General features: G+C 40.7%; 1 protein-coding gene across 1 annotated transcript in view; it reads right to left on the bottom strand.

Annotated features, from left to right (window-relative positions):
- Positions 1–905: 905 nt before the first annotated feature.
- The window catches only part of LOC308611706 (putative helicase senataxin), a 61738-nt gene continuing 39499 nt past the window's right edge, over positions 906–23144 (bottom strand). The window contains exons 14-24 of the mRNA XM_081260386.1: positions 20656–20757; positions 20351–20466; positions 19081–19152; positions 17233–17382; positions 15950–16057; positions 12496–12683; positions 11782–11874; positions 9930–10094; positions 6372–6470; positions 5679–5766; positions 906–1682 (exon numbers count right to left, since the gene is read on the bottom strand). Coding sequence (XP_081116512.1) covers positions 930–1682; positions 5679–5766; positions 6372–6470; positions 9930–10094; positions 11782–11874; positions 12496–12683; positions 15950–16057; positions 17233–17382; positions 19081–19152; positions 20351–20466; positions 20656–20757 — 1934 coding nt within the window. The 3' untranslated portion in view covers positions 906–929. The remainder of the gene's footprint in view (positions 1683–5678; positions 5767–6371; positions 6471–9929; positions 10095–11781; positions 11875–12495; positions 12684–15949; positions 16058–17232; positions 17383–19080; positions 19153–20350; positions 20467–20655; positions 20758–23144) is intronic.

The following is a 23144-nucleotide window of genomic DNA, read 5'->3' as shown; positions in this document are numbered from 1 at the left end:
GTATCCCTTGGGAAGATGTTAAACATCCAGATTTTCATGAGTTGGATTCTCTTGGTGATCCCCAGGCTTCCACAAGCCACCCCAGCACTGCTCCAATACTTGGCAACCACTGGATTTGTAACCCACCAGTTGCAGGAAATTCACAATATGCTGGGGGGATCTGAATGACATTTCAAGAATTATTCTTTCATTTCACATTCTTCTATCTCACGAAGAATGAGAATTTTAGCTAGAGAACTACGTGCTGACTACAATGGGCAGACAAACTCATCACAGAAATGTAACATCCTGTGCCAAGGTGCCTCGTCTAAAAAGGTGCAGGAGTGGAACTTCACCTAACAGAGCTCTGCTTCCCAGGGTCTTGCCCAGGACACTCCAGTTGGTTTAACAGGACTCTGACCCAACGCATTGACTCACTTCTCTCAGGCCACCTGGGCTGTTAAAGACGTCTGTTTGCTACAACAATCTCTGAAAGGAACTGCCCTGCTCCCATCTTTTTTTTTTTAAATATAAGGTTGGTTCCGTTGAAAATGATTAACATTTTAAGCAGGGGAAAGAAAAGCTGTCTACCAGATTAAATTTTAAGAGGATTCTGTTATTTGCTATACAAATATACATTCCAACTTTTACAGCATCCTCTTAAAATCCTCCAGTCTGACCTTTCCTACAGAAGAACAAGAGATCAACATTTTAAGTCTTCGACTTCAAGGACATTATTACTGATACACAAATGCCTTCTGAAAGCTTTTGCAACTGACAAAATGTACTGAAGATGACCAAGAGGCCCATGTGTTAGGATACATTTTCTGTTTTCCAACAGCACACAAACTCCTTTAAGGAAAAAAAAATAATCTTATCTGGACAGTCCTACTAGCTGGTCATCTGAAATGTGCAGTAATGCTTGTGGCTGACAGTCTCATTTGGCTCCACTACAAAAGCTTCCTCTTCTTCAAGCTACTGTCCTCCTCCTCCAGTCCCCTCTCGTCCCAGCCTGAGTTCCTCTTTGTGTGGTGGCTCAGAGAGCCACGCCTCTCCTGATCCCCCTTGGTGAAGGCCCTGGTCTCCCTCCTGTGGCTGAGTGCCTCCCCTTCCTGGGCACATCTTCTCTCACTCGTGGAAGTATTGGTACTAGCAGCTGGAGGATCACACTGCATATGAGGTCTGTGGTTGTTCACAGCAGCTCCCTTGGCGGGGGCCTGCTGCCTGATACTGGTCACATCCTGGTGACTTCCGGGGGAGCCTGGCTCTCCAGAGGGAGGCGTTGCTCCAGGATACCGGGGGCTCGAGGGCTGCAGCTCACAGAGGCACTTCCCTTTGGCTTCACAGCCCAAGCCCATCCTCCTAAGCAGTCGTGGGTCCCGAAGCCAGTCCTGAAGGGGTGGCCTTTCAGGGTCCTTTGCAGTAACAGTGACAGTGGCTTCTTTGGACTCAGAGGGTGAGGGGTACAGGGAAGAAGCAAGAGACATCTTGGCAAATTCACTGTCTAGCTTGTTGCTGGGCACTCTGCCCTGGGGTCTGGACACCTCTGGGGTGATAGCAGGAGGGTGAGTCAGACTTCTCTGCAGTACGGGCCTGCGTTTCAGAATCTTCATTGCATCGTGTCTATAGTTTTTGTTGCAAGTCTTAATAATGGCACCACGCTTCTGCGCATCCTGAATCAGGTGGTTCCAATGCTGGTTTTCCTTGAAACAAAGAGAAGGAAGAAAATTACATCCCAAAGAAACACTCATATGCTTGGGAAGCAGAGGTTCCAGCTTTCACTTCTGAACAAATAGTAAGTATACTTTCGTGAACAGATTCTCAAGAATCCATTACTTTTCAGACAAGGCTGAAAGGAAAAATAAGGTCGAATACAAAACTATAAAGCCATGCTGCTAGAACAGAACACTGGGAACCACTTCTAAGAAAGTACTTCCATCATTTTACCACTGATACTCAGGCCACGTGGTGAATTAGCTGTCATGCAAATCTGTACCAACTGCCAGTAGCCTCATGTAGCTCTTTAATCTTCAATTAAATAAAATTAAAAATTCATTTCCTCAGTTGCACCAGCCACATTTCAAGTGCTCAGCAGACACATGTGACTAGGGTTAGTATCCTGGACAACACAGACACAGAAGGGCTCCGTCATCCCACCAAGTTCCCTTTGACACTGCTGACCCTAGAGTCTTGCCTGTCTCCGGCCAAGGCTAACATTCTGGAAGAGGAAGGCTTGGTTTCAGAAAGCTCTAACTCTTGAGTGCATGCTGACTGTTCTAGAAAGAGGACCACAGCTTGCATCAAATTCCCAAAGGCTTCCCAAACTCCCAAGGGCTAAACCATCTTAATCTGCTGAGATAACTATTCCAAAGATGTCGTCTCACTTGTGTCTCTTTTCTAGAAGAGCTTAAATTATGAAAAGCACATCTAAACGGAAAAACAAAACAAAAACCCAACTCACGCATCTCTCCTCTCTTCCTTTTAGAGTTTCCTCAGCAATAAATTGCTTCTTTACAACCATCAGAACTTGGGCCTCTTTAGACAGAAGAAAGAGAGAGTATGAGGGAGGAAAAAAAGACAGAGACTGAAGGAAAGAGAAGGAAAGGATAGCTCCCCTCATGGGGGCTCCTGCACTATTCATGAAGGTGGGTAAGGGTATAGCAGTGAAGCTGCATACATAGTACTGACCTGCTGTGTGACCTTGGTCAAATCACTTGACCTCTCTGAGCCTGTTTCCTCACTGTAAGGTATGAATAGTATTTTATTTAAATGACTCTAAAATGTGCGTTGAAATAAAATAAAATAAATAAAATGCACTTTATTTTCACATTTTACCATTTCTGACTTTAGGGTGCCTCTAGGCCAGACAGCAGTTTCCATGTATGTAATCCTGGAGGAATTCATGGCTGGGCGACTACAACCGCTTGACTTTTAGTCAACAAACCACTTCTACAAAGAATGAGTCCTGGCTCTTGCCTGAAAAATCTTTCCACAGACATCCTCTGATAAGACAAGAAAGTACCAGCACTACAACTTGGAGAATGGAGATCAGAAGTTGGAAAAAACCCCGGGACCACAGTGGGGCCCTCTCATGACATGCCTCTGACTGCACAGGGAATGGTTCGAGCATCAGCAAGGGTACATGGGATGGTGAATGGGGACGACCAGAGTGTTAGTCTGAGAGTGAGATGCTTTCAGGGGTATCTTAGTCTACCTATTTTGCTGTTTTTCCTAGGTATGAACAAGAGTGATATGACACTGGGTCTACCAAAAAGTTCATTCAGATGCTACAGAAAAGAAACAAATGAACCTTCTGGCCAACCCAATAAAAATCTGTCTAAAGTCTAAAAGAGTTCTTTCAGTCACTATAAGACAAAAATTCTAAGTGAAAATAAAGTGTCACAGTTCAATAGTGGAGCATAAAATAATGACGCACATTATATAACTATTGGCTTCTTGGATTTGATAAACTATGGTGGCAATGCAGACCTCACAGGGCCTTTTAAAGTAAGTCACGTAAATCAAGTGCACGGTACGGTGACCGCATGCATCAGGAAGGTGCGTGTAAGCACCAGGCTCAGATCTCCCTGACTCAGGAGAGCTCTTGAGAGTCCTACCCTGTGGCTGGAAAGCAGATGTAAAGCAGATGGCCTTGCTGCTATTTCTGCCAATTCTACTGCACCTAAACTTGCTGTTTAATCCAATCCCTAGATCACAAAAACAGTTCTGAGAAGGGGCTATTAGTCTTGATTTCTCAGAGGAAACCGAGTGCCTTAATCACTGATTCTATCTCCATAAGGGAAACTTGGCTGAAAAACCAAAAAAAAAAAAAAAAAGAGGCTAGGGAAGGGGGAAGCCCAAGGACAAATACGCAAGTTGGATTGCGAAGTCCAAATGATAAACTGGAAGTTTTTCTACTCTGTTCTGTCGGTCTCTTTTTGCCACACTGGCTTCCCAGAGTGAAGATAATAACGTCTATACTGCAGCTAGACGTCAGTGGTCTTCAAATCTGCGTGACGGTGACTCTGGGGCTCACAGAGACTTACTCGGGGGGATGTGAGCACGTTTTCTGGGAATCAATTTCCAAACCTCAGCTTCCAAACCCCAGTTCCCTATGTCCTCCTGGGGCTTTTCTGCCCTTCCACTCCATCCTTCACAACCACAAGTCTCACCTGTCCCAAATCTGACCACAGGGCACACAGCTAGGGGAGGTAAACACGCCTGGGTGTCAAATAGAGGGGGTGGTAAACAGAGGGGTGCCCATGAAGGCTCCTGCAATCAGGGCATCTAAGAGACACAACTCTATAAACATTTTACTTTTCGGGTTTGAACATTATCAAAATTCAACTGTGTGAAAAGAGTAATTGTTAATATGTTACTCAACTGACAAGATATCATTTGTTAATACTCAGATCCTTATGGTCACAGGAAAAATATATTTTTTTAAAAAAACTCTTCGAGGTAACTATACATTCATAGGAAGTTACCAAAACAGTCCAGAGGTTCCACACACCCTTCACACAGTTTCCCCAAATCGTTATGAAAACCAATTCTTTAAATTTTCAAATTTACATGTAAAGTTTTTGTGGCAGAAAAGCCTAATAGTCATATTAACAGAAAGCCTTTTAATTATGAAAATATATAAACTACCCCCACTGAATTTTATCCTAAACAGTATAAATGGCAATTCAATTTTAAAGAGCAGAAAGAATAGCACTGCTCTCTATTCCACTGGATATATTTAAGAGTGGCATAATGGATTTATTTTTAATAGCTTTCTTTTAAAATGTCAAATATTTACAATACATTAGAAACAAAATCTTTATCAACACTTAACGATGAAACATTTTCAATATAAACTTAAAAGCGGAGGATACACAGCTTTTAAACATTCTTTCAAGGGGGTACACAAACAACAAAGGTTGAAGACCACAAATCTAGGTAAGAGCTGAATGAGAAAGACTGTATTTGGGCGCCCTCTGGTGGAACTAACCAAAACAGGGGAAAATCCTACTGAGTTGGCACCTCTCCTGAGATAAAACAATGACTCTGTTAAATACAGAAATTAGAGAAACTGAGTTATTACACCTAATGAGGCAGGCAAATACATGCTTTATCTAGCTGTGGTTCACCAAATTAAGCTGTACTATTACTATTTGTCGACTACACATGTAAACTTGCCCCTCCTTCTACAGGAGTATCTGTACGCATGGATGAGCTCTGATGCCACTCACCCCTCAAGGGAAACAGCAAGCAGTGCTGCTCTAAGTGCCAAGACAGAAATGAAGATCCAAGCACTTTCCTGCAAATTCCCCCTCTCTCTGGCATTAAGCTAGGCTAATAGCCACATTTACTGAGTGTTTACTAAGTGCTAACCAATCTTCTAGCACTTTACATATATGGGTTTACATGTCTTCTTAACAATTCTACGATGTAGATACAATTTTTTTAAAGCTCATCTTGAGAGTACACTACGGATACCTGGGTCTTGGGCTAAGAAAGGGTGAGCGGTTTAGGCATTATAAAAGCTCCCAGGAAGAAGCTGCTGGAGGACAAAACAACCAGTGGGAAGAGGCTCATTATTGTTTGTAGCCTCAAAATCATTTCCACTTTGATGAAAAATAAAAACAAAACCTCAACCCGGTATCAGTCATCATGAGCAAACTCTGGAGTTCCCCGGTCCTCTAGAATGTACCTACCATCAGGGTCCTCAAATGTCCCAGGATGAAGAGGCTGTACTTGGCTCGTGTGATGGTGACATTCAATCTCTGCAAACTTGCCAGAAACCTAAGCAATAGAAGGAAAAAAAAAAGAGTTACTTCTTTCTTCAGAAAGACTCGGCATGTCAGTGTAGGTGAGACACAGGCATTTCAGACAGCTTTTCTTGGGCTCCTGCTTTAAGCTCGTGGTGCAGGATCCGACACAGAAGCAATTCCCATTAAGGACAGCAAACAAACAAGAGGCCCAGTGCTTTCCTTCAAAGTGATGCATCTGTCTGTCGATTTCCTATTTTGACTTGGATGAGATATTGGAAATTTTAATGGTATGATTTTTAAGCCTTCAAAGATCCTAAAAATATGATAGTAGATCAATTATGACACATACCATGGAGAGGAGCATGCCCCTGCAAAATATACTGGATTCAATAATCTGTTTCACTCTTATCAAGTGAAACAACAGATTCACACTGTGACATGGGTTAATACACAAGGTACCAAGAGAAGCAGACCTAACAGTGGATCAACTTCACAACTTAAAAAAGAAACCTTCATGATATTACTCAATTTTTTATATAAGAAAATAGAGCAAATGATGGTATTCTCTAACAGTGATTAAAAAGATCTAACTCTGGATCATAAACAAGCAAAGAATCAATGATGACAGTTACCCACCCAATTGAGCCTTGCATGGCATTTGCTCTGACACATGTAACAATAATACAGTCTTTCTCACGACCCTGGAAGGCATCCACGGTATCTACTTCTGCTGGCCTATTTACGAAGAGAGAAACATATTTGCTGAAAAAAGATAATTATTAAATATACATATTTATACAGTAGTATTTCTTACTTTTGTAGTGCTATCTTTTAAAACTGGAGTAGAATTCACATAACACAGAATTCACCATTTTAAAGCACACCATTTGGTGGTGTTGAGTCCATTCACTACAGTGTGCAGTCATCACCGCTATCTAATTTCATAGCATGTCCATCACCCAGGAGAGAAGCCCTGTGCCTATCAGCCATCAGTCTCTATCTCCCCCTCCCCAGGCCCTGGCAACCACTAATCTACTGTCTGTCTCTATGGACTTTTCTACATGGGAAATTTCATATAAATGGAATCATAAAATATGGGACCTTTTGTGTTGGGCTTCCTTCACCTAGCATAATGTTTTCAAGGTTCATCCGTGTCGTAGACTGGTAACAGTACTTCATTCCTTCCACGACTGACTATTCGCTTGTACAGATACACAATTTACTTCTTACCTATGTACCATTTTGGGACATTTGGGTTGTTTCCACTTTTTGACTATCATGAATAATGCTGCTACGAACATTCATGTACAAGCTTTTGTGTGAACCCTTTCTCAATTCTTTCAGGTATGTACCTAGGAGTGGAATTGCTGGGTCACGTGGTAATTCTATGTTCAACTTTAGGAGGAACTGCCAAACTGTTTTCTGCAGTTTCTCATCAGCAATGTGTAAGTATTCTAATTTCTCCACATCCCTTCCAAAACTTGTTATTGTTTTTTTTTTTTTTTTTTTTGTAATGATAGTCATCTTGGTGGGTGTGAAATGATATCTCCTCACTGTGGTTTTGATCTGCATTTCCCTCATGACAAATGATGTGGAGCAGCTTTTCATGTGCCTGTTGGATTTCTGTTTATCTTCTTTTGAGAAATGCTCTTCACATCCGTTGCCCGCTTAAAAAGTTAGATTATCATTTTATTAAGTTGTATGAGTTCTTTATATATGCTGGATATGACTTGTCAGATAAATATTTTGCAAGTATTTTCTCCCACTCTGTGTGTTGTCTTTTCACTCTTTTGATAGTGTGTCCTTTGAAACACATAAGTTTTTAATTTTTATGAAGGCCAATTTACTTCTCCTTTGGTTACTGGTGCCTGGGTATCATATCTAAGAATCTGTTGCCTAATCTGAGGTCATATAAATTTACCTTTGTTTCCTTGTAAGTTTTATAGTTTTGTCTCTTAGACTCAGAGCACTCATTCATTTTGAGTTAATTACTCTATACAGTGTGAGACAGGGGTCTAAATTCATTCTTTTGCGGGTGGATATCCAGTTATTCCAGCACCATTTGTTGAAAAACTATTATTTCCCCAATGAGTAGGCTTGGCACCCTTGTTGAGTATCAACTGGCCATGAATGTATGGACTGATTTCTGGAATCTCACTTCTATTCTATTGGTCTATATATGTCTACCCTTATGACAGTACCAGTGTTGATAGCTTTGTAGTAAATTTTGAAAGAGGGAAGTGTGAGCCCTCCAACACTGTTCTCTGTCAAGCTATTTAGGGTCTCTTGCACTTCCATGTGAATTTTAGAATAAGCTTGTCCATTTCTGTAAAAGAAGGTAGCTGGAATTTTGACAGAGGTAACAATGAATCTGTAGATCAACCTGGGGAATGGTGCCATCTTAACAATATTAAGTCTTCCGATCCATGGACATGAAATGTCTTTACATTTATCTAGTACTTTAAATTCTTTCAACAACGTTTTGTCCTTCTGTGTATGAGCTCACACTTCTTTGGTTACATTTACTCCGAAGTATTTTGTTCTTTATGATGCTAGTGTAAATGGAATTTTAAGAAATTTCCCTTTTCAGACTTCTCTAGAGTGTAAAGAAATACAACTGATTTTTGTATACTGATCTTGTACCTTACAACTCTGCTGAACTTGTTTATAAGGACCAGTAGTTTGCATAGATTTTTTTAGGTTTTTCTAGATGTAAGAGTATGCCGTTTGTTTTTTGTTGTTATTGTTGTTAGCTTTTTGCGTGTGTTTTTTTGTTTGTTTGTTTGTTTTTGGATTTTTTGTGGCCACACAGCATGCAGGATCTTAGTTCCCTGACCAGGGATCAAACCCATGCCCCCTGCGGTGGAAGCATGGTGCCTTAACCACTGGACCACCAGGCAAGTCCCAGATTATGCCATTTGTTAAGAGACACTTTTACTTCTTCTTTTCCAATATGGATGCCATTTATTTCCTTTTCTTGCTTAATTGCTCTGCATAGAACTTCTAATACAGTGCTGCACAGAAGTAGTGCAAGTAGAGAGAGTAGAGAGTGGCATCCTTCCTCATCATAGGGGGAAAGCTTTCAATCTTAGCATCAAGTATGATGTGTTAGCTGTGGGTTTTTCATAGATGCTCTTTATTAGGTTGAGGAAGTTCCCTTCTCTTCCTAGTTTGTTGAGTATCTTTATCATGAAAGGTTACTGCATTCAGTCACATGTCTTTTCCACATTTATTCAGATGATCACCATCATGTGGGGTTTCCCCCTTTAATACGGTATATCACACTGACTGATTTTCATATGTTGAACCAACCTTGCATTCCTGAGATAAATTCCACTTGGCTGTGGTAAATAATCCTTTTAATATGCTGCTGAGTTCAGCTGCCATTATTTTGTTGAGAACTTCTGCATCCATATTCATAAAGGATATTGGTCCATAGTTTTCTTTTCTGGTGATGTCTCCATGGCTTTGGTATCAGGGTAATAATGGCCCCATAAAATGAGTTAGAAAGTGTTCCCTTCTATTTTTTGGAAGCATTTGCATAGGACAGGTGCTAATTCTTAATGTTGGACAGAATTCACCTGTGAAGCCTGATCCTCTGTTTTTCTCTGTTGGAAAGTGATTACTAACTCACTCTTTTTACATTTAATAGGTCTATCCAAAGTTTCTGGCTTTTCCTAGAGTCAATTTTGGTACTTTGTGTGCTTCTAGGTGCAGAAACTTTTGAGTTAATGGATTTCTAATATTTAATTTTTTTATTTTACTGTTGAGGTATAAAGGAGACAAAAACATGATCTTCACCCTATACATGAAGGCACTAAAAGGGTTAAATAATTTATTGTAAGGGAAAATGTGAATACATGATTCTCAGTAGAGTTAGAATTCAGATAACAAGTCATCCAACTAAAGGTAAAGGCCTGAAGAATTTCTCAGTCACTTCCATTGTCAAGTGTAACGGTGATGACATTTGAACTGGCAGGAGGCACTCCATCTGCAGGGGCGACACGTGTAACCACACTCCCTCCCAGCACAAGTCTATGGAGCCAGGGTCCTAGTCTCCTTGTTCTATACTACCAGGGTCTAAGACCACTCCCTAGAGTTAAGTTTCCTTTGCTTCTTTCCTTCTATCCCCTCTTTCTTCTTTTTAATTCAACAGAAAAACTCAAAATCTCTGTAAAAATAGAGATGCCTCACCCTTTTCTATCAAACTCTTTGTCCAAATCCTTCTGAATCATCGTCTTCTGAGCCTTGTAATGGGTTATTATGCCAATGTTTCGGAAAGTAACATCCCTTCTTCTGTCTTTCATAAGTTTAATTATTTCCATTACCAGTTTTATTTCTTGAACATTTACATATGAGCTAAATAAGATGAAAACAAAAAAATACAACACATCAAAACTAATAGCAGCCCAATTGCTAAGTTAAGTTCCACTTTGTTTTCCACTACAGTAAAGGGTACATAGGTAGGTTTCATCTTTATTCAGTCAGCAGTGATTCAAAGAGGCTGTTATAATGACCATTAATATTGTACATATGAATAAATATAAAAATAACTGCCCAGTGAAACACAAAGTTGTAGGAGAGAAAAGTGGTTCGAGTTACGTGATGTTAAGGCACCAGTTTCTTCACTTATTAAAACAGGGATAGCCACAGTGAGAACGAAAGTATTCATAATAATAATGAAGATATGACTAATGAATAGCTAACATTAAGGATTGACTATCTTCCCCACACTGAGAAAAGTGCTTCAGATGTACTACCTTCCTGCATTCCCCACCACAGGTCATGCAGATCATGCACCACATGACCGAGAGGATGGCAGCCACACGGACTAAATGTGACCCGGCTCCCAGAGATGAACAAACACGGGGCCCTACAGCAGGATCACGTCCTCTGTCCTTGCTGGCCTCATCCTGCACTCCCAACTCATCTCCTGAACTACAATGCGTTCCCTCATCACCATACCAAATGCAACATGTGTGCACACTGGGGGATGCCCTGCACGCGCAACTTTATTCCCGAGGCTACCTTATCTGTCTCACTTTAAAGCCTTAAATATTCACTATTCTAATTTCAAGACTTACTATACGGACAAGCCAGTTAGCTAGCTTTCTTTTCCATACCTGAAAGCTTTATTTGGTCACCTCTCAGGCCAACTCTCTTCCCGTGACCATCCATCTCCATAATACTTATGCGGTAAACTCTCAATCCCCTGCTCCATTCCAACAGACCCCACTACAACTTCCACAGTCCCTCTGGAATAGCAACCCCCCAGCCAACTGCTCCGTATTTCTGACTTCTTCACTGAGGGGCCCCTCCTTCCACCACTATTAACTAATATCTTATTCTCATGGAGGACACCACTTGCTTTGCAGCTCTCTCTTGACACAGAGGTGGAATTTCTATTTCTTCATACGTCATGATGCAGGGGTGGCATTTCTATCTGTGCTAACAAATGCAGCCTCCGGGCTCCTCCTCCTTTATTCTCTCACAAGAAGCCCCGGCTCCTCTGAGATGCTTGCTAATTAGCAACCACTGCTCCTTTTGTGCTGTCATTCACAAACCACCTGATTCACAATCCAACATGCTGGAAGTATTGTCCACCCTCTGCCTCACACCTTGATTCAACTGTATCTGTACTTATCCGTCACAATACTTAACCCAACTGGAACCATTAATCACCACGGTGATGGCCTGGTTAATGTCTGTCTCGCCTGTTGGACCACAGCAGCCTTGCACTGGGGCCACGTCTGTTTTACTCACAGCTGGGATCTCAGCATGGATCTACTGAAGTGCTGACCGCATTTTAGGTAACATAACCCCCATTACCCAGTTAAGAAAAAAAAAATCAAGACTGAAATATATAAAGACATCAGTAATTTATGATTGAAAAGGTGAAGTTATCAACCCAGCTAAAAGAAAATGATTGTGCACTGGCACTAGGCAGAGAGATTTATATGGAAAGTATTTTGAATTTAAATATGAACAGAAACAATACAAAAATTCTGGGACCATCAGTGGGGACTGAAGAAAAAGGAGAACTTACTCATTATCCCGCTTTTCTGAACCATCTTCAACATCAAACACGAGGTAGGGTTGAAATGGCCAGTCAGATGAACACCGAATGGTCTCTGTCATTCTACAAAAGAGCAGCCACCATTTAGAATGCAAGTCAAATTACAAGAGAAAATGTTTTAGAATTATTATTACTATTTGTTCTTTCTGTGGAAGAGAGCAAGGGAAAGTTAAGAGGACAAGAAGGACCTTCTTTTTAAATAAAATTAAATACTTGTAAATAACATATTTTAGTGAGAGGTAGCAGGTGAATTTCATTTCTATTCTAGTACTAGGGAGAATGACCCATGTAAATTAAAATATAACAATCATGATTGGAAAGTTACTCATAATACAGTAAGTGAAAAATGCATGCTACAGTATACTATGTAGAGCATGGTGTGCTTTTTTCCTCCAAAAAAAGGAGAAAAAGTAAAAAAAAAAAGATGTGCATAGTACAAGGACTGGAAGTAGATATAACAAAATGTTACCAGTGATTACTTCTGGGTAGTATCAATAGGGGTTGGGTTTATCCCTTTCTTTTCATTTATCTGCATTTGCTACAATCAATAGGACTTTTGTAATTAAAATTATTAAACCTTTGTGTTTTTAATAACAAGACCTAAAAGCACAACAAAAGAGCTATTCTTCCTAAGCAGCCAAACCTACAAATAAAACAGGTGAACATGCAATGAACAGAGCTCACCTATTTGTTTTCAAGTTCCTGTTATAAATGTAATTAGAAGGGAAGAGACATATGTCTGGGTGCATCCTGTACTGAATGGTGAGCTGTAAGACAGGCAGCCTGCCAATCACGTTGTGCTCCACGTTCTCTTCCAGAAGGTTGTAGAAGCGGGCCATCATCGACTGGTCATAGCCATACTCCTGGGCCTTCTGAAAGGAGGAAAACAAAACAATAATCTGCAAGAATTCATGTGTACTTTTCCCACTATTAAAAAAAAAAACAAAACAATCACTGAGCTCTCAAATGTACAAGGTATTACCAACAACCAAAGATTCAGAGAGAGAAGATATTTCCGACTCCAGCCCTAGAAAAGCCATGTAGCTTGACTACAAAAGTTAAGGTATTTTCCCCTTATTTAGAAAACCCACATACTGCTTATGAACGAGATGTGATCTTGTGAATGACCACAACTGTCGCTATTTTATAGGTGCTAACAGGGGTCACCTGAAAGAATCAATGATAAAAGCAGCAAAGAACTGTAACCCAGATTTTAACAATTATTTCTGGGCTATGCTATCACAACTAGAAATAATGAATGCCATTGTAAATAAGCCTCTGAAAGACCACTTTCTTCATCCATCCATCATATACCAAGCAGCTAAAATTTGGGGTGCTGACAGTCTACAGTGAAGATCAAATGTCACAGAGCTTACATTCTAGTGGAGGACACAGGCAACTAAGTTGATTTCATAAATCCAAGAAAGGGTTACAAACCTGTGATCTGAAACACAGTGACTTAATTGACAAACGAAGAAAACTGTCTTAATGTTATCACGGTCGTGCCTTGGGATATACTTTTCAATGGTAGCATCATATCAAGATTCAAAAAGTATTACGTCTTAAATAATCTAGAAGCAAAAAATGTGCTCTGGAAAACCCACTAGGATGATGCAATCTTTATGAGTGACGTTGACAATATGAGCGTTGAAGATGTATGTGCAAAGTTTTAATAAACCTGTTTCACAAACTATCAGAGTGGAGAAAACAGGCGTTACTTCTTATTTATATTAGTTATATATGTGATTATTTACATATGTGATATTAAATAGGTTTGTATAATTAAAGAGAATATTTTTAGTAGACATTTGGCAATTTCATCTATACCCCCCAAAGTTTATCTATTCAAGTTAGCTAAAAAACCTCATTTATTTCACTCTGTGAAAAAAGAAAGAGGTTTATATGAGGTAACACATCTACTTCCAGAAAAAAAAACTGAGTCCATCCTACAAAATGATGGAGATTTTTATGTTTTGACATGAACATATATCCCTGATCTATTTACTGACTGGAAAAAAAGGTAATTTGGTACAGACTGATTCTTCCACCTTTAAACAAGGTCAAAACCTACATACAGGGCTTCCCTGGTGGCACAGTGGTTGAGAGTCTGCCTGCCAATGCAGGACCCAAGGGTTCGAGCCCTGGTCTGGGAAGATCCCACATGCCACGGAGCAGCTGGCCCCATGAGCCACAATTACTGAGCCTGCGCGTCTGGAGCCTGTGCTCCGCAACAAGAGAGGCCGCGATAGTGAAAGGCCCGCGCACCGTGATGTGGAGTGGCCCACACTTGCCACAACTAGAGAAAGCCCTCACACAGAAACGAAGATCCAACACAGCCATAAATTAAAAAAAAAAAACCTACATACATATACACAAATTTATACATTCCCTATAGCCATCTGACATTCTGAATCTAGTAACTTATTTACTGTCTGTTACCCACTAGAATGTCAGCTTCATGAGGGCGAGGATTTTTTTTTCTCTTTGTGGTATGCGGGCCTCTCACTGTTGTGGCCTCTCCCGCTGCGGAGCACAGGCTCCGCACACGCAGCCTCAGCAGTCATGGCTCAGCCGCTCCGTGGCTTGTGGGATCTTCCCGGACTGGGACACGAACCCGTGTCCCCTGCATCGGCAGGCGGACTCTCAACCACTGTGCCACCAGGGAAGCCAGAGGTCAGGGATTTTTGTCAATTTTCGTCACTGTCATGACGCCAGAACTTAAAAACAGTGCTTGAATTAGCCTGGCACTCAATGAACACAGACTGAAAAAAAGTCAACACACACATGCCCACAAACTGTTCAAATACTCACTAAACTGTTCATAGTACTTATCCCTAGGGTTAGAAAGGCATGCTGAGAAAATTAACTTTGTAATTATTTTCTGAATCTTCTCAATAAGCCTCTATTATTTTTGCAACAATAAGAAAAGCCCAAATGGATTTTTCTCATTTCTGCTGTTTTTAATCAATCACCAAAGGAGACAGTGAAGTTGAGGCCTATCGACAACCCTTTTCACTAACCACGTGCTAAGGCCCTTCAGGAAGTTAAATCAGTAGGTTTCTGAAATACTGCAACTATTCAAGGAATGCAGGGCAGAGCTGGCTCCTCCTAGGTCTCCACAAGCAGAACCCCCCACAGCAGCTCTGTCCTATGGACAAGGTTTTCACTCAGGGACATGGGCGCTCCTAGGCTACTCCCTTGAACAGTCACGCACGAGTGTTCAGACGTCAAAGAACTGCACTATCATTTTGATGATTCCAAAGTCAAAAACAATACTAACCAAAAAAACCTGCTTTCTTTCCATAACGTAACAGAAATGCTGTGAAAATGGTCTGTTCTCTGGGACAGTTTATGCAGCCACTACTCTATATTTGTACAAATAATCTATGTATCAGTAAAATGCTCAAATTTCATTAAACTTCAAAACCGTCATCTAGACCTATGAAGATTACCCAAAACATCTGAATCCTGATTCTGCTGTGCATTTCTAGGAGCCATCTTTAGTGAGATTTAAGAAACGAAGTGAAGGGAACCACAACTTTGGTGCTCATCTTCCCACAAGCACAGCCCACAACCTCTTTCCTTTCACCACCTTCCCTTTCAGAGGATGTGAGGGACACCGGCATTTTCCTGTGCTATAGGATACAGAATCCTAAAATTGAAAACGTTACTGTAAGAATAATTTCTCTTTATACTGTTTTCCTCAAATTTGCACATATTGAAAGATAAATCAGGAGGTTGGATTCTATTCCCTGCTTTTAAAGTTTTTCTATTATTATTGTTTTGGTGTTTATGTTACTAAAATAAATCAGATACAGCCCTTAGAACAGCTGCACACTGCCTTTCCCAAAGGAACAGCCCACTGCACATGGGACATCCTCCTCCTAAACTTCTGGTCTGTGACACTCACACTGCTCCTGTCACACACACATAAGCACATTATGAACAAAGGAACATTTCCGGAGACTTTCACTATGAAGGCTCTCAACAGTGGTTCTCTTTTCTCAGCCATTCCCTATTTATCCTTGCAAATAAGAGATGATGATCCAAGAAAGACCGCCCCGCCGCCCAAAAAAAAAAAAAAAAACCCAAACAAGCCCCTACCACTTTAAAGCAACACGAATGTGAAAAAACATACCATAGAAATGACTGTGGGAGGGAGCTGCTTAGGATCTCCTACAAGGATGAGCTTGTTGCAACGATGTATGAGTGGAGTAAGAGTTTCAACTTCACAAGACTGTCCGGCCTTGGTAAGAGAGTACAGAATGGAGACATAATCAGAATTATCTCTATTATTTATTTATCCATATACAGTCTATCCAATTCACAAGTGTCCTAACCATTCAGAAACATACACTTTCTCCTTCTGCACCAAAGATCAAAAATAAGAACTTCCTTTGGTTAGAAAACAAAACAACAAAAACATTCTAAATGCCGAAGCGGGGGAAAGAGACCCACACACGTTTTGAAGTCAGCCACCACTCAGGTGCCACTACCACCTGGGAAGCAGCCCATAAGCAAGAAGGGCCATGTCATGTCCCCAGTTTGTCTTCTTTGTCCCTGCTGGGCACATGCCTGGGGGGACTGTGTGTCTGTGTGCCCCACCCCCTCTCTCTTCCTTGCTCCTCAGTAGGCCGCTTCAGTTGCAAGACTCAAGCTTCTTTTCAATTCAATGGCATTTCCTTCAATTATTTCATCACTTCCACCTTTTCTATTCCTTCGTTTTGGTGAATACTGGATCTTGGATCTCCTGGATGGGTTCTCTGTACCTCATTTTCCATCTCTTTTGTCTTCTGGCTCTACATTCTGGCAAACAGTAGGTACCCAATAAATGTTTGCTCAATGAATGAAGTAGAAATAAAGATGTTAGCTGAAAATACGGTGGCTCAGAGCTGTCCAGAGTTATATTAAAAATGCTTCAAAAGGTCACCAGAGGGCTTCCCTGGTGGCGCAGTGGTTGAGAGTCCGCCTGCCGATGCAGGGGACACGGGCTCGTGCCCCGGTCCGGGAAGATCCCACATGCCGCGGAGCAGCTGGGCCCATGAGCCATGGCCGCTGAGCCTGTGCGTCCAGAGACTGTGCACCACAACGGGAGAGGCCACAACAGTGAGAGGGCCACGTACCGCAACAAAAAAAAAAAAAAAAGGTAACCAGAGATATCCCAAGCAGGAGCTAGAATAATCCTTGGGAGGGATTTTATGAAGAACAATCAGGAATCGCTAAGACTACAGTCCCGATACTGAAAAAGCAATTTTCATCGTGGTGGGTCATTAGCAGCGTATTTCAACATAAGAGAATACATATGTAATGGCAGGTCAAAATCAGATGCAAAGACCACTTTGTCAACATCTCGGCAGCCACTCTTCATCTAAGACTTACTCCTTACTCCTAGCAAAGCTGTATGGCCGACTGCTTACTGACCTCATCAACAATGACACAACTAAAGGGGACACCCCCTTGCCCACGGAAAGCAGCCTCGAGCAGCAAACCACCACTCGTGCTCAGTGTGCAGCAGATGATGTGGGACTCTAAGATGATGATGTTCTGTGTCTTTTGTGGGCATCCTTGAACCTAAGAGAATAAAAGTTCATCAACATTCAGTTGTATATAAATTCTTAACTACACTTATTATGTGGCAGAATAATGTCTAGTAAATGTTAGGTAGGAACCTCAAGCCTAGAAAAGAGAAGAAACATTCAAGATAATCAGAAGCCACCAGAAAGAACACTTTGCAGTGGAGTCTAATCTCAGAACATGAGTTAATAATAAGCACATTAAGAAAAATTTATTCAGGTTTAATTTGGTCGAAGTGGATTACAATTCTTACAGCCTGACGTATGAGGGAAGGTATCAGAATAAGCAAAGATTAAGTAATTCTACTGAGTTGTGAAGCAATTATCTGAGTAAAACCAGGATCAGAACTAAGCCTGAACATACACTTTGCTGTTAGTTTTTAAGTATGTAATATTGTTCTTTTATAAGGGATAGTACCAACAAAAACGCCTGTGAAACTGACAAGCATTCTAGTTCCACAGTGGAATCCAACAACCTTGGTCCAGACTATAATGGAATAAACTGTGATGGAGACTAACAGTATGAATGACACCTCACAATGCATATCATTCAGTGTTCAAATTAATAAACTAGTACTCTCATCATAGATTCAGGTAGCCTATCTCCCCTCCTGAAAAAGCTGTCGTGAATCATCCCTGAACATGTGATAGATTCAACCATGGAGGCCAAGGCATGTATGTGAAGAGAGGGTGGCAACTGTGGCCTTCTGGTGCTCACATGTTAACTGTCACATACCTCTCCTCTCAGCTATCTAATGAGTAAAACTGCCAAGGACAATTAATTTAATGGCCCACAGAACAATGTGATCAGCGGCAAAAACCATAATACAGGTAAACATGGACTTCATCCTTAAATGTGGGAAGATTAATTTTGGGCTCAGCTTAAAGTTTTAATAAAAAGCTTTCCACATAACTTTTGATTTAAATAAACAAACTGCTAGTGGAAATACACATTAAGTTCAATTATATTTATTTAGCCACACAGAGAAGGTCAATAATACATTCAAGAGGAAAACCACAGCTCAAAAATACAAATACCATTACCGGTTGAGTATTACCCTCTCTTTCCCTGACCGCCAATTCATTTCATTAAGGGCTGCATGCTGGTGATGGGGTACACACCTGGCTCATTCTAGCTTTGACCAATATAAATGTTAGTTGATATTTTTATATCCAAAGAAAACTGGGAAAAGTTATACATGTTATAGAAGGATTTTTTGTGATCAGAAACAAGTAAAAGGAGTGTATGCTTTCAGCCAAAAACTGAGAAAAAAGGTGCTTATATTTCTTGGGCCACATCCCAGCCACTGTCACTCTACCTGAATTCAGATGTGTATTTTTTTTTTCCTGTATCTTCAAATAGTTACTTATTTATTTATTTATTTGGCTACGCTGGGTCTTAGTTGTGGCATGTGGGATCTTCCCGGCAGCGTGTGGGATCTTTTAGTTGCAGCATGAGGGATCTTTTAGTTGTAGCATGCGGGCTCTTAGTTGCAGCACATGGGATCTAGTTCCCTGACCAGGAATCACACCCACACCCCCTGCAATGGAAGCAGAGTCCTAACCACTGGACAGCCAGGGAATTCCCCCAAATTTTTAAATGTAATTGAGAAAAGACCACAGGTTGTCTGAACTATTTCATAATTTTAAAAAAGAAAAAGTAATACCAGTAAAGTGCTACACGTGAACTACTTACCTCTTTAATTTTAGAAGAAAGCTCCTGCCTTTCTTGTGAAACTTTGGCCATTTTTTCATCTAATTCTTGCCTCTGGAAAAAATCAGAATGCCATCATTAAAATTAAATTAAGCATTTTAAAATGCTTTCCAATGGACTGCCTCACATTTCAAAAGGGTGAGCCAGTACTTTACCAATGAAAAACTGATTCACCCAGTGTGTTTTCTCTATACCAGTCTTTCTGTATTGCTGTGTGTCAGAGTTTAGCTAAGCTACTCCATGGTACTGATGCCCTGGCATCCATTTTGTTTGGCCAAGCAGCCTGCAGAGACCCCAAACTAACACTAGGCCCCTTCACACACATGCACGCCCTAGATGGCAGCCCGTGGAGTCACCGGCCCACCAGCCAACATAAGCTCTTGTGATCAACAGTCTCCTCTGCCATCCAGTGCCTTCCCCTTATATGCCCTTTAGATAAGAGACCCTCTAAGCTACTTACCAAAACCCTGCTCTTTCAGTTAAAATTGGCCAATCCAGCCCTAGCCTGGGAACCCCAAAGTACTCCACGCATGGACTCTGATAATGACATGTGCGCCAGGGCCTGCCTCTCTCTGTCTGCACTCTCCCTTGACCTGCCTGTCATGCCCCACGAGACATGCCTTATACCTCCCTCAAGACCTGTGAAAATAAACTTCTCTATTTCGCTTTCTCTTGTGGTCTGTTTTTAAACATCAGCTCATTGTCCAGCAACCCGACAACCAGCACCCCATGCTTCAATCAGTAGGTGCTAATTTGATAAATTCTTTTATTTTTTGTGGCCACCCTGTGCAGCATGAGGGATGCTCATGAGGAACTAGGGTTCCCTGAGCAGGGATCGAACCTGAGCTCCCTTCAGTGTAAGTGCAGATTCTTAACCACTGGACCACCAGGGAAGTCCAATAAATTCTTAATAGTGTGTATGATTCAGTTCTGTTCAGAGTACTGCAGGTACGCTTTCTGCTTAAGCAGGCCAACCCTTGGGGCATCACTTACGTGTTATCTACTCTGCCTTCATGCTATTAACAGTGGCGTTCAGTGGCTAAAACAGACTGCACGTGGCCTGCAAAGTCTGAAATATTTACTATCTTGTTCTTTTAAAAAAAGTTTAACCCCTAATGTAAGGCATACCATCTCTGTGTACATTTTTGTACACAAATTATGCTATTCCACAATGAAAGAATGGCATCAAATACTCACCAACTAGTTTATCTATGAGCTTTTAAAAAACACTGATCAAGACATGTTTAGATACCTGTAGTTCCCTTCCACCTCGGCATAAAGCACGCTGGCGAGAAAGTTCAGCTAGTTGATGATCTAGAAATTCCTTTCTTCTGTGAATCTCATGAATATGAGAAGGTAAGTCTTTTTCTTTAAAAAAAAGATAAAAAGCTGTTGATTCTAACAAATACACACATATGCATACAAATGAGAAGAAAAACTAGCTTTCAAAACTAGACTACTTCTAGGGTCTCCAAATTACCTTTAATGCCCATGCCATTTTCTACCATACAAAAAGAAACAGAAATCAATTTATATATACCTTTATTCAGTACTTACTCATTCTGTGGTTAACTTGGCTCTCCAAACTGAATTTTAGGACCTCAGTATTAATACACTTTTCTGGACCTAGACGTACTAAATTTATATCTCCACAGTTTCCTGTTGATAGAAGTCACACTTAGAGGTTAATAAGAATGCTGTCAATTTCTGTACATAATAATTATTTCTAAGCAAATATATTAACAATCAGAGAAAGGAGCTAACATGAACTATTAATCAACCAAATACCTGGAACTGCGCTAGAGGTTCCACACACATTCTTTTAGATTTGCTTCATAAGAATCCTATAAGGCAAGAATTTATTTCCACCTAATAAAAGCTACTGAGGTTGCACAAGCAGTACACTGCAGAGTTGAGATTCTATTACACTAATGCTTCTCAAACTATGTTCTATACATCACTCCATGGTAAAATGTATTTGGGAAATGGCGAGTGAAAATAAAACAAATTTCTTGACCATAGGATATTTCGAAGATGAAGACTTTTCTCTATTAATGCAGGTCTGAATTCCCCAAACAGAATCTTACAGGACCATCAAATGCTTTTCTGCAGAATACTGAGAACCACGGTTTTGAAACACTGTTCCACATCACAATGCCACTCCAGGATCTAAGGGACACAAGATGCTGGAAATTCTGGAATATGGTAATTCCAAAAACTGTCAGCATCATTTAACTGGTTTATTAACCACATTTTAATTTTAGGTTAGCACATTTCAGATATTATTTAATCTAAAAGTCTCCCACTGCTTCACTGAACTACTAAACTATAGCAATCATGCAGCGTTTATTAGCACTTATCCCAATCTGACACATCACATACTTGTTTGCTATCTCCTTCCACTGAATCCAAGTCCCATAAGAACCAGGTTTTGTTTTGGTCACAGCCTAGAACCGCAGCTGGCACGTAAGTACAATAAACATACACTGAATGAATAAATGAACTCATTATACAGCTGTTCACACATATTTTTGTTCCTAGTTCAGCTCATTCTTCTAAAATTTGAAGCCATCTTCTCTGACCAACATTTACTTGAAGGTGTCAAAATTGCTAACTTGTGTTTCTACCAGAAAGGTGGATGAGATTTATAGCCACTATAAGCATCTAAAAATGCTCCAGAAATTAAAACAGACATCCTTTAAATTGCAGGGTGAGCTCAGAAGGATGTAAGAGAAATTCCTAGGGGCCAAAAACAAAGAGAAAGGTGAAAAACAGAGGTGAAAGCCCCTGAGCTGCTGTGGCTTCCCTGGAGGGAACAGGGTGAGGGCTGGTCACTCTCTAGATGCTTAGGTGTTTGTTTTTTCATTTACATACAATCAAATGCAGAGATTTAAAAATCCTTAGTTCTACAGAGTTTGACAAATATCTACATCAGCAAAACTACCATTCCAATCAACATATAGAAATTGTATAATGGGGGCTTGGATTTTAACGTCCACTAGAAAGCAAGAGGGCATGGAAGAGGTGGAGGGATGAAAACGACATGAATCTATCTTGGCCTGGGCTTAGCTGGGAAAAAAAACTCTCTTCTAGGACTTTCCAACTATAGGCCCATGCCACATGTGGACTTAGAGCCTAAACACATAATACAGAGAATGACAAAGGTGACCCAACCAAAATACAGTTGAGATTTTAAAAATGAGAATACAGTGAACAATGTTATACCAATATATTTGAAAACCTAAGGTGAAGTGGAGATTTTTCTTGAATAATATGAATTAGCAAAACTCACTCAAATGTAGAAAACTTGAATAAACCAACAATTAAAGACATTCAGCACACAGAAACTTACCCATCTGTCAAAAAACAGACAAAAAACAAACAAACAAGAAGCCCCCCAAAAAACAACACTAAAAACAAATTAACCTTCAAGTAACAGGTAATTCCCTGTCATATATGAAACATCCCAAATAAATGTCTGTATAAATTCTTTTTTTTTTTTTTTTTTTTTTTTGTGGTTCACGGGCCTCTTACTGCTCTGGCCTCTCCCATTGTGGAGCACAGGCTCCAGACGCACAGGCTCAGCCGCCATGGCTTATGGGCCCAGCCTCTCTGTGGCACGTGGGATCCTCCCGGACCAGGGCACGAACACATGTCCTCTGCATCGGCAGGCAGACTCTCAACCACTACGGCACCAGGGAAGCCCTGTATAACTTCATTTTTAAAGTCTGTATAACTTCAATACTAAAACCAAAGATATGACAAAGAAAAATTATAGGCTGCCGTCAGTTAAAAAAATCAATAGCAATCCAGCAATGTGGTAAAAAAATAATAGTACACAACCAAGCAGACCTTATTCTAGGAATCAAAGGTATTTTCAAATTAGTAAAGCATTGTAGGGAATTCCCTGGCAGTCCAGTGGTTAGGACTCGGCACTTTCACTGCCATGGGCCTGGTTTCAAACCCTGGTCGGGGAACTCAGATCCCTTAAGCCTCGGGGTATGGAAAGAAAGAAGAAAAGAAAGAAAAGAAAAGGGGCTTCCCTG

Source organism: Mesoplodon bidens, assembly GCF_964165515.1.
Source record: "Mesoplodon bidens genome assembly, contig: HAP1_SCAFFOLD_164, whole genome shotgun sequence".
Taxonomy (NCBI): domain Eukaryota; kingdom Metazoa; phylum Chordata; class Mammalia; order Artiodactyla; family Ziphiidae; genus Mesoplodon; species Mesoplodon bidens.
This window is presented reverse-complemented; position numbering and strand designations above follow the sequence as displayed.